Source organism: Nymphaea colorata, chromosome 6, assembly GCF_008831285.2.
Source record: "Nymphaea colorata isolate Beijing-Zhang1983 chromosome 6, ASM883128v2, whole genome shotgun sequence".
In the NCBI taxonomy this organism is placed as follows: Eukaryota; Viridiplantae; Streptophyta; class Magnoliopsida; order Nymphaeales; family Nymphaeaceae; genus Nymphaea; species Nymphaea colorata.
The window spans coordinates 4,251,230-4,268,645 of NC_045143.1; the positions used below are offsets into that span (position 1 = coordinate 4,251,230).

The window sequence follows — 17,416 nt, forward strand, 5'->3', positions numbered from 1 at the left end:
CAACTACTCTGTCACCATTCACTTGTAATTCACTACACACTCCACCTCTCTTCTTCTTCTTCTTTGCAAAAAGTCTCAGCAGCATACTGCAGTAATACGTCAGGTTACAGTTTCACTTGAGAGTGCTGTGGAAGAGTACTTTACCTAGTTTCAAGTGAAGCTGCATGAATGTCTGTGTGTGCCTCTGCAAGGGTGCATGCACACTTTCCGGGGATGTCTGTATCAACCACCTGACTATGAAAATGGAGATGCAGTAGCAACGTGATCTGATTTGATGAGACATTGAGAACTTGATGTGAAAATGTAGGCATGGCTTGAAGCAGCCAAGGAACCCGTGGTCGGACGGGACGGAGTATATCACCATGTGTGGTGTTCCACCGGGAAAGAACTTCACCTACACTCTTCTCTTCTCAACCGAGGAAGGCACCATCTGGTATCATGCTCACAGTGACTGGACTCGCGCCACAGTTCACGGAGCCATAGTCATCTACCCACGGATGGGAACCACTTATCCCTTCCCAAAGCCAGACAAGGAATATGTTGTTGTTTTAGGTTCGTTTGACTCCTTCTCTGAAATTGATTTTTGCCTTTATTCTCTTCCTCTTCATTGAGATCCAGTAATCAGGCTGATGATCATCAAAAGTAAAAGTAAAATTGTGTGTGTGTGTGTGTGTGCGTGCGTGTCAAATTGATTATCATGTTTTCAAATACGATCAGGGTGATGGTGTATCTTTCTTAATTTCAAAATGCATACTGATAAAAAGTCCAATGTAAGCATATATGACTTGGTAGATGCTGTGCCCATCTTAGCTAGGGGGACGGAATTCGATTGGGTAGGCTTCACTCGTAAATTTTGTACCAACTAGGAAATTAGTATATATAAAAAGAAGTTGATGCAACCTTGAAAAGCTTGCTAGGATTAGGGCTGCATACGACAAAAAACAAAAACATCACTATCCTTCCAACTTACATAAAACAGAGATCTCTGCATCCGCTAGTGATCAGAAGATCATGAGCTCTTCTTTGTTTTCACTGGCAGGTAGCGGCTGACACAAGGAATTGCAGACCAAACGACTATTACAAGTGTCCACCATGATTTTATTAATTAGCGTAAAAGTTTGATGCATTTCTCATGATTTTGATCATTAAAAAAAAATTAAATTCATCTGACTTACATGAGTAAATGATTGCTGCACACATATACATATGTGTGTGTGTGTGTGTGTGTGTGTGTGTGTGTGTGTGTGTGTGTGTGTGTGTGTGTGTGTGTGTGCTGGGATGCACAAGAGGGCAATGCGATCAAACTCAATTTGAATGCCTTCTGCCCTTCATGTTTTAACTGATCAGCATGCATCCACTTTGGATCCATTCTGTTACTTGAATTCAAGGGATTGAAGTGTTTACTTTCTTGTACAAACTATTTCAGGTGAATGGTGGAAAAGTGATGTGATGAAGGTGTTCGTGGATGGAATGATTGATGGCACTGACTTCGACAATTCAGATGCTTACACAGTAAATGGCCAACCAGGTGACTTATATGCATGCTCCCAATCGAGTAAGAAACTTATCCCATATCAACGTTGATAATGGATGCTTGGGATTTATATATAAAAATTTCAGTTAAGATTTCTTCTATTTAGCTACATTTTCCATGTGCAACACACGCAGCAGAAAGAACGAAACTAAAATTGAACACCCCTTTGTAATCTCATGAAAACAGTATTCAGCTATTAGCAATTTTTTCATTCATTAGGTTCAAGGTTTGCATGGATACAGCATGGTTCTTCCTTTAATTTCATTCGTTGGCTGATGATTCGGTTTTAATTTCTGTTTTTGCAGACACAACACGGTTCCTTGTTGAGTATGGCAAAACATATCTTCTTCGCGTTGTCAATGCTGTAATGAGCTTGGCGCAGTTCTTCGGCATAGCGAATCACACACTCACAGTTGTTGGTAGAGATGGAGCCTACCTTAAACCGTTTGATAGAGAATTTATCCTGGTAAACGTTGCCCAGACAGTAGATATCCTTGTAACAGCAAACAAACCACAAGGTCTCTATTATATGGCTGCCAGCCCTTACTCCACCGCAACAATTACATCAAGCTTTGATTCCACCCAAACAACAGCCATGGTTGAGTATAATAGCTATAACTCCTCTCAGGCTTCACCATCCTTCCCATATCTTCCATTCTACAATGACACAGTTGCAGCATATGAATGTGAACTGAACCTGAGAAGCCTAGCGTCCAAAGAACACCCCATTGATGTCCCAATGGAGATTGACACTAGATTAGTCTTCACAGTGTCCATTAATGAACTTGATTGCAACACTAGTGCCTGCGCATTGGAGTATAGGCTGGCTGCAAGTATGAACAATATTTCTTTTATGAATCCACAAATCGACATACTCGAGGCCTACTATCTAAGCATCAAGGGTGTTTACACGACTGATTTTCCGAGTTTCCCTCCCTATATGTTCGACTTTACGGAAGAAGATTATCCAGAAGAACTCGTATATTCTACAACTGGGACGAGGGTGAAGGTGGTGAAGTATAATTCATCTGTGGAGCTGGTTTTGCAGACAACCAGCTTAGTCTTAGGGGATTACCACCCTGTTCATTTGCATGGCTATCATTTCTATGTGGTTGGACAAGGCCACGGGAACTTTGATCCCGAGAAAGACCCACTCGAATACAACTTGGTTGATCCTCCAGAGGAAAATACGGTCGGAGTCCCATTCAGTGGGTGGTCTGCTTTAAGATTCAGAGCAGATAATCCAGGTAGTTCAATTTTCTCCTTTTAATGTTCTTTTTGTGGTTTTGCCAATCTCTCTCTCTCTCTCTCAGTGAAAATCTGCTAAAACTAGTATTTTCATGTTTAAGTGTTTTTTTCCTAACAATAACAAAGGCTCTTAAGCGTGATTATCAGATCAAGTTTTTTCTTGTAAAAATTACCAAACCACAGAATGATCTATATGTAAAAAGAAACAAAGAAAATGGTAAGATAAACTCATGTCCAAGTATTTTTTGGTGTGACCAGATTTGTCTTGGATGTGAACCGTCTAGATCTTCAAATTGCCATATATATATATATATATATGCCTCGAACGTTAATTGGTAAATTTTTTGGTATAGGTGTATGGCTGCTTCACTGTCACTTGGAACGCCATTACTCCTGGGGGATGACCGCAGTGTTCATTGTAACTGATGGTGATACAGATGAAGCCCGTCTTCTGCCTCCGCCGACAGGCATGCCCAACTGCTCAGACGCAGAGCTCAAAACCAAGCCCTTTGATCAACCTGACCAGCATGAAGGAGACATGATCTCTGTATGATTAAACGAGATGTGCCAGTTGCGTCAAAATTTTATAAGTTGACTTGATCAGGTGGTGCAGTGCAAGCATGAATAGCCAGAGGAGGCACTAGCAGATGTTGTTGAGTTAGATTGTAAAATATTTGCATGTTTACTTTCTAGAAGGAACTGAAATGTTAGTTCCCTAAGCAATAAAATGTGTGAAGTTGAAAGGATTTGCAATACAATGTCCTATCATTGCTTATTTCCGTTCCACCCTCCATCCTTTCTTCAACTTTTTCTTGTAATATTTTCAAAGAACAACAGTTTTCCATTCGGCCTCCAAGGTTAAAGTTGATTTCATATAGAATGTCACTCTCAATTAGGGGAAATCGTGTTCCAGGTCACCGTTACATACACTAGCAGACTATATATTGCATTTTTACCTCTCCTCCACTAGAATTTGTGGCAGATACGCAGTGTTGAATCCTTTCTGCACTTTCTTTTCTTGTCAACAGCTTCCCATGCAATACTTTTGGGAGGTCGGGCTCCCTTCCCTTTTTATTGCAGATGAATCAAAGAATTACAAAATAAAAAGCCAAACAAACAGGAAAGTTAAGGAGCTAGTCCACGCATGATTCATTACTTTACAGTTTATACGCAGCTACAAAAAGTTGATTGATGTTTTCTTTGCAGATCAGGAATGCATTTATTAGCAAGTCTAATACCAAAGGATTTTAGTGTGTTGTATATAACTAATTTGCCTTCCATCAGCCGGAAGCAAGAATCACTTGGCTATGGGAAATGCTCCAGACTCTCCCTCTCCGTATGTCAAATGCTATTTTAGGACTAATCCTCTCATAGTTTTGGAAAAAATATAATAACAGCACGCCGTACTTTATGTTGCATACATTAATACTCTCATTCGATGTAAAACTCCATACTCCAAGAGGTAACTGAATTTTAAGAACTTTGAATGGTCGAGTGCTTTTCGTAAATCTGTCCAGGTGATTATATATTTTAGGCAACGGATCTCACTGTTTTTCATTGAAATATGGAAATAGTAGAAGTAGCATGCAGATCACCGTCAATGAGCAGTTGATCATTGCTGTCGAGGAACAGTTCTTCCTTCGATTGGCAGCTGAATAAAGCGCTTCCATTCTATGCTACTCTGTTTCCGAGTGTTGGAAGGTTCATCGGAATCATCGCCGTCTTTTCCTTTGGTGGGAGAACACAGATGAATAAGTTAAAAAAACAAACAAAATGAAATGATTGATCATGGGTTTTCACCATGGAACGCCGCCATCGACCTTGGGATAGTCAAGTGGTTGTTGAATACGTGAGAGACTTAACCGATGGGTGACACTGATTCAAGCAAAGATTAAGGGCCAAAAGATGAAAATTTCAGTGAACCGAATATAGGAAAGGATTCTTTATATAACGGAAAAATTAAGATGCTTTTATGACAAGGATCAAATATTCAAATAAAACAAAATGAAAACATTTATAAATGAAATGAAAAATACCAATTTCCTGTTGGAGTTAGAATGAGGGGCCTCATGTCAAGTGTACACTAGCATTCAGTAGACCTCTCTGTTTGTTGAACACTTTCTCTCTTCTTTTTTTTCTTTTCTTCAGGCGATGGTAGTGCGATGTGTTTATCATGAATTTGCCTGCTTTGGTTTGGCTATTCCCAACGTGCTTTCTATTAATTTGGGTTGTAGAACAGAAAAAGATAGAAAACAAGACAACAAACTATTTAACAATATAAAGATGTAGAAAATCTATTACAATTTTCAATACAGGATTAAACTTTACAAAAATCCAATGTCTGTCGTGCATGAACTAAACATACATTAACTCATGTAAACTTGTAAACAAAGATATGATTTTGTATCATTTCTATATATATATATATATATATATATATATATATATATATATATATATATATATATATATATTTATTTATTGTTTGAGCCTCACATTTGCATGGTTACCTTCATGAAAACACTAATTGTAAGAAAACAAATTTATGACGTATAATAAGTTATTGTGCGGAAGGGCAAAAAGGTACTTTTTTCCAATCAAACTATCCAAAATTAACATTTGGTACGTGGCCGCAACAAAATCATCAAACCAATCAACGAGCCTCTTGATTTGCCTTTCCTTTTAGTGGACAGTTTTTCTTTTTTTAACATCCTCTAATTGCTAAAATTCGCCATACACGTACACTTGTGTTTGCTAGAAGTCAATTTTATTTGTTTCCATTCCCTACCACTTACAAAAAAGTTGTACGTGGAGGACGGAAGAATCCAATCCAAAATTTACCCATTTTCATTTGACGATTAAGATTAGGGGATTTATGTTTGAGTAGGGGTAGATCTAAGAAATTTTCGTTGTAGGGGTAGCCCTATAGTTTTAAAACCGACGAAATATGATTTTTCAAATTTTTATGTATGTTGGACTAATTTTTTAAAAAAAGTTGCATGTAAAATTTTGATTTTTTGAAAATATGAAGGAAGGCAAGCCCCGGACGGCCCCCTCCTCCGCCCCTGTGTTTCAGATCAAAATGATTGTACATATACACACGTAAACTGATTTAGTTCTAAAATTAAAGAGCTTAGATCGCCTGGTACCTGACTTGAATTGGTGACCACTTCCTATATAAATACCTAGAAAAATTGTTCAGCATAATACCCTTAGGTGCTAGATCTGTCATGGATCATATTGACTGTTGATTTTTTATAGATGGTTGAATGAAATTGAAGAAAAAAGTCATTAATTAATATATATTACATAAGTAAAATATCTTATCTCTTTTGTCTCATAGTTTCTTTTTCAGTCGTGAAATCTAACTCTAACATGATTTTTCACGGTTCTAACACCCGAGTGTGTAGTATCTACTTATTTCTTTAATGCTTGAGTTTTTAATAAAATAATAACAAAAATACATTAAATAAGGCAGCAAATTGCCCAATATACATATGACTGTTAGATGAGACTAGAAGGCAGTAATTACAGTAACTACCCGTAGAATGCGCCTACAACTTGCGACACAATATTAAATATTGGAGAGACTCCGTTGTTAATATCGCCTAAATTTTCTCTCTATCTCACTCACTTATTTCTTTTACTTCATTTAATGAATCTCTCTTTTTTCTCTCTTTTCTTTTTGTTGGCTACATCAACACTTTTGACCACTTACAGCGCCTTGGCATCAGTTTAACTAACGTCGCGGCTGAGTCTCGGGTCCATCTTTTTACATTTTCTCCTTTCTTATTTAGTGTCATTGCTCTTGTCTGGCATTCTCTTGTTAGTAGCTTTACAAACTCACATTCCATTCGTCTTCTTTTCCTATTTTGTGTTTTTCCCAACTTGATTGTTTTCTGGGGTCCCGATCGAACCCAAGTCCGGACCGAGGAAAAGAAACATTTTTTAATAAAAAAAGAAAAATTTCTTATTAAAAAAAACTTTTTTTATTTAAACTATTTAAAAACCGTTTCAGATCTACCAATGATCTTGTGCACTACGTGTTCTTAGAACTGACGTAATTTTGTGACGTAATTTTGGTGCCCATGATTCTACGATGTGAACGAATATTGTTATGTTATTCCCGATTGGGTAGACAAATGTCTGTTATTTAACTGTTCAAGCCTTTACTTTATATTTCTAGTTCTTATAACCAGTACTTTTAGAGAGATAGAGACAAAATCCACGAATGTTTTATTTATTTTGTGCAAAGAAAACAACCTGTGTTTAAGGAAATGAACAAAAAGTTATTTTCTCAATCTAGAATCTCTAAGGGTAAATCTCTTCATATCTATTATTTTAGCATGACCTTTGCTTTATATTTCTAGTTCCAAGTATACATATAGAAAGATATATATGGAGAAAAATCCATGAAAGTTTCTTTATTCTATATGAACAAATTAAGGTTATTAATTTTCTGAAACTAAAATTTCAAAGGAAGCATCTCCTTGATGTTCTTTTACAATGAACAAGAAGGGAAACAAGCAGTCCAAATAAGAAACAAACAAGCCTTAGAGTGACATATTGTAATTCACATTCAGCTTCGCTGTTTATACCCTCAGTGTTAGCATGACATGAGACATGGATGCAGAAACTATTGAAGAGGAAAATCAGCAAGCTGATTTTCAAGAAAGATAGAATCAAGAAAATCTTTCCTCTATATCAAAGAGGAAAATCAACAAGTTAAATTTGAGGAAAGAAATAATAATCTTTCCTTCTATTGTTGTAAATCACAGGATTGTGATCTTCCAATCCCAAAATTTTGGGATCTATAAATACGTGTAAACTTATATAAATACCCTATCATATATGAAATGAAGTATCTCTTTTGGCTCACTCATCTTCTTCTTTTTCTCTCTTTTCCTCACGCTTTTCTTCTCAAAAACTACTGGCAAGTTATAAATGATTCAATGATAATCCTTTAGATGAACGGAATTCGTGAATTATAGGGAAAAAAAGGTCCCGGTAATCAGTTTACTAACCACACGTATGAACAGAAAACAGAAGCTGGCAGCAACTTGATAGACGTCTCTTTGTTGGTAGGAAGATCTTACTAGCTAATAATACAAACTGATTTTCTTTCTTCTTTTTTCTCCTGCTATATAGTTCCAACAACATTCTTGTTTTGAAAGAGAAGCCCTGCTTTATTTATCTCCTGCAAACACGTGTTTGGCTACTTCACAGTCACTTGGACAACCATTACGTTTGGGGAATCCTAGGAGTTTTTGTGGTTATGGACGGTCCTACTTCCGAAACGAGCATGCTGCGTCCACCAATCTACATGCCGCAATGTTCTGATGTAGAGCTCATCCAAGAGAGCCCACAATCTCCTGCAGATCCAGAGAGGCGTGTAGGCAAATGTTTATGTATAACTAAAGTTGTTTGTGAAATTATGGGATTGTTACTCCATCGACACGACATCTTGCTGTTCTTCTAAGCCAATAAGAGCTCCATTCACAACTTTTCAACAAGTCGAGAATTCAACACCCAGAGTGCGTCTTCTTCAGCACAATCGTTTAGTGCTGCTCCGTATGAAAGCAGTCCTTTTCTGTAAATCCCTATGTCCTTTCTGCAAGAAACTTAACCACCCAATAGGCGGAAAAGAGAAAACAATGGAGTAAAATGATTTGGATAATGAAATCGACCGACAGCAGTATAAAAAGTCAAGAATTGGATAATCTAAACACATGGAAATTGGATTCGCTCCAACAGGATAGTCAGATAGAGCTATGAAAACCAAAATGCGGATAATACATACTGAAAACTTTACTTCTTCAAGGAAGTGCAGATACTTCTTACCTTTTTGATATTAACTTTTTCTTATATGCTTTTGAAGATCTCTCGTAGTGTTTGATATGACGCTAAAATTTTCAAATGAAGCATCACACTACAATACTACATGAATGTGGTTCTGCCAAAAGTTAAATTGCATAGATGTAATCTCCGTCTACGTGATCTAAGTATACGTTATTGACCGAACCGGGTTTTGGGCCCGACAAGCCAACCCGGGCCGGCCCGGCCCATTGCCCAGTTCTATTTGGGTGGTTAACTTTCATGAAAAATACTAATATTAAGAGAACAAATTTTCATTTGCCTTTCCTTTTAGTGGGCAGTTTTACGTTTATGGCCATTCTCGGCTCTTAATCAATACCGGGTGCGTTGTACTTTGGTTGCATTTGCACATGTGTGGGAAAGAACACGCAACCCCACTGCAGCAGTTGCCGATGATGACAGACGCACGTTCCTACTGCTGGCAGCAATATATATATATAAGACTGGGCAAGTACGGACAATTATAACAGGGGACAATGTGAGTATGACATCTAAGTTATTCTATCAAATGTTCTTATTTGATAAATGCAATATCTGACATGAATGAAAGAAAGCATATTGAATAAGAGCTCCCCATTCATCTCCATAAAAGAGTGTCAAAGTTGTGAAAGAGTAATCAAGATGATTGTGTATATATATGGCTGATTTAGTTTCAAAAATTAAAGAGCTTAGATCGCCCGATACCTGACTTGAATTGGTGACATCTTCCTCTATAAATGCTTAGTTTAAAAAAAATTTAAGAAGAAAAAGTTGTTAATTAATACTAGGTAACTAAAATATCGTATCTCCTTTTTTTTTTTTTTTACTTTCCCATTTTCGGTCATTCATCTTGTAAGGATCTATGCTAAGATAATTTCTTAAGGGTGTAACGCCTACTAGTATCTTCCAATTTGTCTAAATACTTGTATGTTTAGTAAAATAATAATGAAGATACATTAACAGGATGAGAGTAACAACTCGATGAGGCAGCAAATTCTTGACAGTATCTATCTGTCATCCACGTGGAAATGGATCGAAGATGTAAGTTGTCTGATAGGAGTGGAGGCTGGAGCGCCCCTCTCCAATCGAAGATTAGACGAGACTAGAAGGTAGTGGTTCTCATTCATCAATGATCTTGATTATTTGAAAATGGTACCTTTTTTTATAGGGAATGCATCCCACAATCATATATGCAATATTGGTGAAACCCTTACTATTTAGCTTATATTTATATCCACAATCAATCATCAATAATGAACATTGCACAAGGGCAAACAATGCAAGTAGGACTTAAACCTGCTTTTATTTTATTTTTTGTATATATAGGATCCAAGGATTCGTTTCACCACTATCTATAGCTTTCTAGTAAGTCAAAGAAAAAAAGATCAATAAAAATCGATGCACAAGCTAAATCTTTCGAAGATTTTAGGGTCGACGGATTTGTAGTATTTCAAACTTAGGGGCCCAAAAAATATAATTCGTACATCGAACCTAGTAAATTGTTTTAGACCAATAAGTCAGGATCTCAATATCGAGTTCTTTGGTATCGTCATTAACATTCGAGAGATAATAGCATGGGGCACGTGGAAGTTACTTTTTTTTAAAGAAAAAAGTAAAAATTCACGGGAAGTGGAAGGGGATCGTTGGTTGAAGTTGAAGGGCAGATACCCGCACCAGGTGGAACTCCATGTATATAAAACCCCCACTAGCCGTGGGGGGACTGCGTCAAAGGACAAGAGTCCGGCGAGGACGATGGAGCGGAGAGGAATCGTCCTGAAGCTACTGCAAAGCCTCTGGTTCCTTCTTTCGCCTTGGCTGTTCCGGCGGGTTTTTGCCGAAGTTCACTACCACGAGTGGCATGTGAGTATCAGAACCCATCGTTCCACTGGCTTCATTAGCTTTCTCATTCGCCATTCTTCTGCTTGTTTGCCACGGTACTCATACACATACACATAACAAACCCGCCCTGAGATGTTCCTTTCTCGGTCGTGCAAAAGGAGATACTTCTTACCTTTACCGGTGAAATGACAACAATATTGGTGACCTGGAAATTATGATTTACTTGTTTCATTGTTGTGGGTGTTACTAGTGTGAAGCTAGATTTTTTTTTTTTTTGTAAATATTGGTGACCCCAGCCCAAACATGCAGCTTGCACTTTGGAATGATGATCCGATGATCCTGATCTCAGTCACGGTAAAACTCTGTCAGCCACCTTCAACTTCATTCCTAAACCAGCCATGTTCATTTTGTGACAGTGACGCTAGCCGGGAGATTTCTTTTGTTGCTTTAGATTTGACGAGGAGTTTTTCGTTTTCTCTGTGCTTTTCCCCACTCTCACCCTAGTGGACATTATGACACATTGAAGGCGGTCTTGGTAGGGCCCTGACCCACCTATAAGTCGAAAAGTAAATTTTATTGTTAATATTTTTAAAAATTTAAGCTGCTATGGAAATTACCTACATTAATAACTGGACAGATTTCAGCATTGAATAAATCCACCGAGATTTGCCCATCTGTAATGGAAATGACATTTGTGGGTAAAGATCAAGCGGCAGAACTTACTTGTTTGGTTTCTTGAAAGTTTGCAATATTTGAGTAGGTTTGACCGGCAGCTGCATAACCACCCCATTAGGGCATAATATTGGCGATTTGGGTGTTGTCGCAGATGGAATACATTATTAAAAGTTTATGCCTTACCCTTATTTGGTGGCCTAAAAAAAAAGGGCATTGCGGTGTTCAAGATGGTCCTCCGGTTGGAATTATTAGTCCGGTAAAGAAAATTTCCCCAAAAAGTTATTCCCATAGGCGTCAAGAATTTTTACAGCGATGGGATTGTCTTGTGTGGGCAGGTTGCTGCGACTTCATACACCAGACTGTGTGAGACGAAGGAGATAATAACGGTCAATGGACAGTTCCCAGGACCAACTCTGTACGTGAACAAGGGCGACACCGTCATCATCAACGCCTACAACCAAGGCAACTACTCTCTCACCATTCATTGGTAAGTCACTACACACTCCACCTCTCTTCTTTTTTTTCTTCTTCTTCTACAACCAAGCCAACTACTCTGTCAGCATTCTCTGGTAATTCACTACACACTCCACCTCTTTTCTTCTTCTTCTTCTACAACCGAGCCAACTACTCTGTCACCATTCACTGGTAATTCACTACACACTCCACCTCTCTTCTACTTCTTCTTCTATGCAAAAAGTCTCAGCAGCATACTGCAGTAATACGTCATGTTACAGTTTCACTTGAGAGTGCTGTGGAAGGGTACTTTACCTAGTTTCAAGTGAAGCTGCATGAATATCTGTGTGTGCCTCTGCAAGGGTGCATCCACACTTTCCGGGGATGTCTGTATCAACCACCTGACTATGAAAATGGAGATGCAGTGGCAACGTGATCTGATTTGATGAAACATTGAGAACTTGATGTGAAAATGTAGGCATGGCTTGAAGCAGCCAAGGAACCCGTGGTCGGACGGGACGGAGTATATCACCATGTGTGGTGTTCCACCGGGAAAGAACTTCACCTACACTCTTCTCTTCTCAACCGAGGAAGGCACCATCTGGTATCATGCTCACAGTGACTGGACTCGCGCCACAGTTCACGGAGCCATAGTTATCTACCCAACGATGGGAACCACTTATCCCTTCCCAAAGCCAGACAAGGAATATGTTGTTGTTTTAGGTTCGTTTGTCTCCTTCACTGAAATTATATTGATTTTCGCCTGTATTCTCTTCCTCTTCATTGAGAGCCAGTAATCAGGCTGATGATCATCAAAAGTAAAGTAAAATTTTGTATGTGTGTGTGTGTGCGTGCGTGCGTGTCAAATAGATTATCATGTTTTCGAATACGATCAGGGTGATGGTGTATTTTTCTTAATTTCAAAATGCATACTGATAGAAACTCCAATGTAAGCATACATGACTTGGTAGATGCTGTGCCCATCTTAGCTAGGGGGACGGAATTCGATTGGGTAGGCTTCACTCGTAAATTTTGTACCAACTAGGAAATTAGTATATATAAAAAGAAGTTGATGCAACCTTGAAAAGCTTGCTAGGATTAGGGCTGCATACGACAAAAAACAAAAACATCACTATCCTTCCAACTTACATAAAACAGAGATCTCTGCATCCGCTAGTGATCAGAAGATCATGAGCTCTTCTTTGTTTTCACTGGCAGGTAGCGGCTGACACAAGGAATTGCAGACCAAACGACTATTACAAGTGTCCACCATGATTTTATTAATTAGCGTAAAAGTTTGATGCATTTCTCATGGTTTTGATCATTAAAAAAAAATTAAATTCATCTGACTTTCATGAGTAAATGATTGTTGCACACATATACATGTCTGTGTGTGTGTGTGTGTGTGTGTGTGTGCGCGCTGGGATGCACGAGAGGGCAATGCGATCAAACTCAATTTGAATGCCTTGTGCCCTTCATGTTTTAACAGATCAGCATGCATCCACTTTGGATCCATTCTGTTACATGAATTCAAGGGATTGAAGTTTTTCCTTTCTTGTACAAACTATTTTAGGTGAATGGTGGAAAAGTGATGTGATGAAGGTGTTCGTGGATGGAATGATGGATGGCACTGACTTCGACAATTCAGATGCTTACACAGTAAATGGCCAACCCGGTGACTTATATGCATGCTCCCAATCGAGTAAGTAACTTGTCCCATATCAACGTTGATAATGGATGCTTGGGATTTATATATAAAAATTTCAGTTAGGATTTCTTCTATTTAGCTACATCTTCCATGTGCAACACACGCAGCAGAAAGAACGAAACTAAAATTGAACACCCCTTTGTAATCTCATGAAAGCAGTATTCAGCTATTAGCAATTTTTTCGTTCATTAGGTTCAACGCTTGCATGGATACAGCATGGTTCTTCCTTTAATTTCATTCGTTGGCTGATGATTTGGTTTTAATTTCTGTTTTTACAGACACAACGCGGTTCGTTGTTGAGTATGGCAAAACATATCTTCTTCGCGTTGTCAATGCTGTAATGAGCATGGCGCAGTTCTTGGGCATAGCGAATCACACACTCACAGTTGTTGGTAGAGATGGAGCCTACCTTAAACCGTTTGACAGAGAATTTATCCTGGTAAACGTAGCGCAGACAGTAGATATCCTTGTAACAGCAAACCAATCACAAGGTCTCTATTATATGGCTGCCAGCCCTTACTCCACCGCAATAAGGAGATCAAACTTTGATTCCACCCAAACAACAGCCATAGTTGAGTATAATGGCTTCAACTCCTCTCAGGCTTCACCACCCTTCCCATATCTTCCATTCTACAATGACACAGTTGCAGCATATGAATATGAACTGAACCTGAGAAGCCTAGCGTCCAAAGAACACCCCATTGATGTCCCAATGGAGATTGACACTAGATTAGTCTTCACGGTGTCCATGAATGAACTTGGTTGCAACACTAGTGCCTGCACATTGGACTATAGGCTGGCTGCAAGTATGAACAATATTTCTTTTATCAATCCACAAATCGACATACTCGAGGCCTACTATCAAAGCATCAAGGGTGTTTACACGACTGATTTTCCGAGTTTCCCTCCCTATATGTTCAACTTTACGGAAGAAGAATATCCAGAAGAACTCGTATATTCTACAACTGGGACGAAGGTGAAGGTGCTGAAGTATAATTCATCAGTGGAGCTGGTTTTACAGACAACCAACTTTATCTTAGGAGATTATCACCCTGTTCATTTGCATGGCTATCATTTCTATGTGGTTGGACAAGGCCACGGGAACTTTGATCCCGAGAAAGACCCACTCGAATACAACTTGGTTGATCCTCCAGAGGAAAATACGGTCGGAGTCCCATTCAGTGGGTGGTCGGCTTTAAGATTCAGGGCAGATAATCCAGGTAGTTAAGTTTTCTCTTTTTAATATCCTTTTTGTGCTTTTGCCAATCTCTCTTTCTCTCTCTCTCTGAAAATCTGCTAAAATTAGTATTTTCATGTTTAAGCGTGTTTTTTCTAACAATAACAAAGGCTCTTGAGCCTGATTATCAGATCAAGTTTTTTCTTGTAAAAATTATCCAAACCTCAGAATGATCTATATGTAAAAAGAAACAAAGAAAATGTTAAGATAAATTCATATCCAAGTATTTTTTGGTGTGACCAGATTTTTCTTAGATGTGAACTGTCTGGATTTTCCAATTGCCATCTATATATGCCTCGAACGTTAATTGGTAATTTTTGGGTATAGGTGTATGGCTGCTTCACTGTCACTTTGAACGCCATTACTCCTGGGGGATGACCGCAGTGTTCATAGTAACTGATGGTGAAACAGAAGAAGCCCGTCTTCTGCCTCCGCCAACAGGCATGCCCAATTGCTCAGACTCGGAGCTCATAACCAAGCCCTTTGATCAACCTGACCAGCATGAAGGAGTCTTGATCTCTGAATGATTAAACGAGATGTGCCAGTTGCGTCAAAATTTTAAAAGTTGACTTGATCGGGTGGTGCAGTGCAAGCATGAATAGCCAGAGGCAGTAGCAGATGTTGTTGAGTTAGATTGTAAGAGATTTGCATGTTTTCTTTCTAGGAGGAACTGAAATGTTAGTTCTCTAAGCAATAAATGTGTGAAGTTGAAAGGATTTGCAATACAATGTCCTATCATTACTCATTTGCTTCTTCAACTTTATCTTGTAATATTTTCAAAGAACAACAGTTTTCCATTCGGCCTCCAAAGCTAAAGTTGATTTCATATAGAAAGTCACTCTTAGTTAGGGGAAATCGTGTTCCAGGTCACCGTTCCATACACTAGGAGACTATATATTGCATTTTTACCTCTCTTCCACTAGAATTTGTGGCAGATACGCAGTATTGAATCCTTTCTGCACTTTCTTATGTTGTCAATAGCTTCCCATGCAATACTTCTGGGAGGTCGGGCTACCTTCCCTTTCGAAGGCAAATGAATCAAAGAATTACAAAAATGAAAAAACAAACGAACAACAAAGTTAAGGAGCTGATGATTCACTAGTTTACAGTTTACACGCAGCTACAAAAAGTTGATTGATGTTTTCTTTGCAGATCAGGAATGCATTTATTAGCAAGTCTAATACCAAAGGATTTTAGTGTGTTGTATGTAACTAATTTGCCTTCCATCAGCCGGAAGCAAGAATCACTTGGCTATGGGAAATGCTCCAGACTCTCCCTCTCCATATGTCAAATGCTATTTTAGGACTAATCCTCTCATAGTTTTGGAAAAAATATAATAACAGCACGTCGTACTTTATGTTGCATACATTAATACTCTCATTTGATGTAAAACTCCATACTCCAAAGATAACTGAATTTTAAGAAATTTGAATGGTCGAGTGCTTTTCGTAAATCTGTCCAGGTGATTATATATTTTAGGAAACGGAACTCACTGTTTTTCGTTGAAATATGGAAATAATAGAAGTAGCATGCAGATCACCGTCAATGAGCAGTTTATCATTGCTGTCGAGGAACAGTTCTTCCTTCGATTGGCAGCTGAATAAAGCGCTTCCATTCTATGCTACTCTGTTTCCGAGTGTTGGAAGGTTCATCGGAATCATCGCCGTCTTTTCCTTTGGTGGGAGAACACAGATGAATAAGTTAAAAAAACAAACAAAATGAAATGATTGATCATGGGTTTTCACCGTGGAACGCCACCATCGACCATTGGGATCAATGGCAGTCAAGTGGTTGTTGAATACGTGAGACTTAACCGATGGGTGACACTGATTCAAGTAAAGATTAAGGGCCAAAAGATGAAAATTTCAGTGAACCGAATATAGGAAAGGATGCTTTATATAACGGCGAAATTAAGATGCTTTCTTGACAAGGATGGAATAGTCAAATAAAACAAAATGAAAACCTTTAATGAAATGCAAAATACCAATTTCCTATCATGAACTCAGTCTGCTTTGCTTTGGCTAATTTTAACCGGCTTTCTTTTAATTTCCTTCTAGACAAAAAAAAAAAAAGAAAAAAGATAGGAAACAAGACAACAAACTACTAATCAATATAAATTTGTAAAAGATCTCTCACAATTTTCAATACATGATTAAACTTTTAACAATAAAATATTATATAATTTTTTTACTGTAAATATTTCATTTCTTATCAGTAAAGGTGGAGGGTTAGGCCTAACCTTTCGCAGGCGTTTTCGGGTTAGGCCTAACCCTTCGCAGGCGTTTTCGAGAAAGTAAAGTGTTATAATATTTGAATGCCTTTCGGCAGAAGCGTTATTGCATAGATGTAATGTATCTCGTGCATGAACTAAACAAACTTTAACGCGTGTAAACATGTTTCATTTAGGAAACGAAGATATGATTTTGTATCATTTTTATATATATAATGTTTGAGCTTGAAAATCACATGGTTACTTTCATGAATGAAAACACTAATCGTAGGAGAACAAATTTATGGCGTATAATTATTGTGGGCAAGGGCAAAAAAGTACTTTTTTTCCAACCAAACTATCCAAAATTAATATTTGGTACGTGGCCGCCACAAAATCATCAAACTCTTGATTTGCCTTTCCTTTTAGTGGAGAGTTTTTTTTTTTTTTTTTCATCCTCTAATTTCTAAAATTCGCCACACACGCGCACATGTTTTTGCTAGAAGTCAGTTTTCTTTGTTTCCACTTCCCGACCCCTTACAAAATAGTTGTAAGTGGTGGGCAGAAGAAATCCAAAATTCACCCATCTTCATTTGAAGATTAAGATTAGGGGATTTACGTTTGAGCAGGGTTGGAACTAAGAAATTTTCGTTGTAGGGG

At 38.2% G+C, this 17,416-nt stretch overlaps 1 protein-coding gene across 2 annotated transcripts; it reads left to right on the forward strand.

Moving 5' to 3' along the window:
- Positions 1–318: 318 nt before the first annotated feature.
- On the forward strand, positions 319–15,193 carry LOC116256457 (laccase-14-like). Of its 2 annotated transcripts, XM_031632828.1 has the most exons (7): positions 10,382–10,495; positions 10,784–10,828; positions 11,485–11,636; positions 12,081–12,325; positions 13,176–13,304; positions 13,589–14,530; positions 14,875–15,193. In XM_031632828.1, exons 1-7 carry the CDS (start codon positions 10,388–10,390, stop codon positions 15,072–15,074), a joined length of 1,821 nt encoding a protein of 606 aa, XP_031488688.1. In that variant the 5' UTR covers positions 10,382–10,387; the 3' UTR covers positions 15,075–15,193. The 2 variants fall into 2 exon arrangements, with proteins under 2 accessions (XP_049934167.1, XP_031488688.1); XM_050078210.1 differs by lacking the exons at positions 10,382–10,495; positions 10,784–10,828; positions 11,485–11,636; positions 12,081–12,325 and adding an exon at positions 319–552.
- Positions 15,194–17,416: the final 2,223 nt, after the last annotated feature.

Excerpts from the sequence above, each read along its gene's own strand:
- LOC116256457 (XM_031632828.1), top strand. The coding sequence starts at position 10,388 with ATGGAGCGGAGAGGAATCGTCCTGAAGCTACTGCAAAGCCTCTGGTTC. Across the intron at positions 10,829-11,484 it reads TGATCCTGATCTCAGTCACG|GTTGCTGCGACTTCATACAC; the intron begins GTAAAACTCTGT and ends TTGTGTGGGCAG. Across the intron at positions 13,305-13,588 it reads ATATGCATGCTCCCAATCGA|ACACAACGCGGTTCGTTGTT; the intron begins GTAAGTAACTTG and ends CTGTTTTTACAG.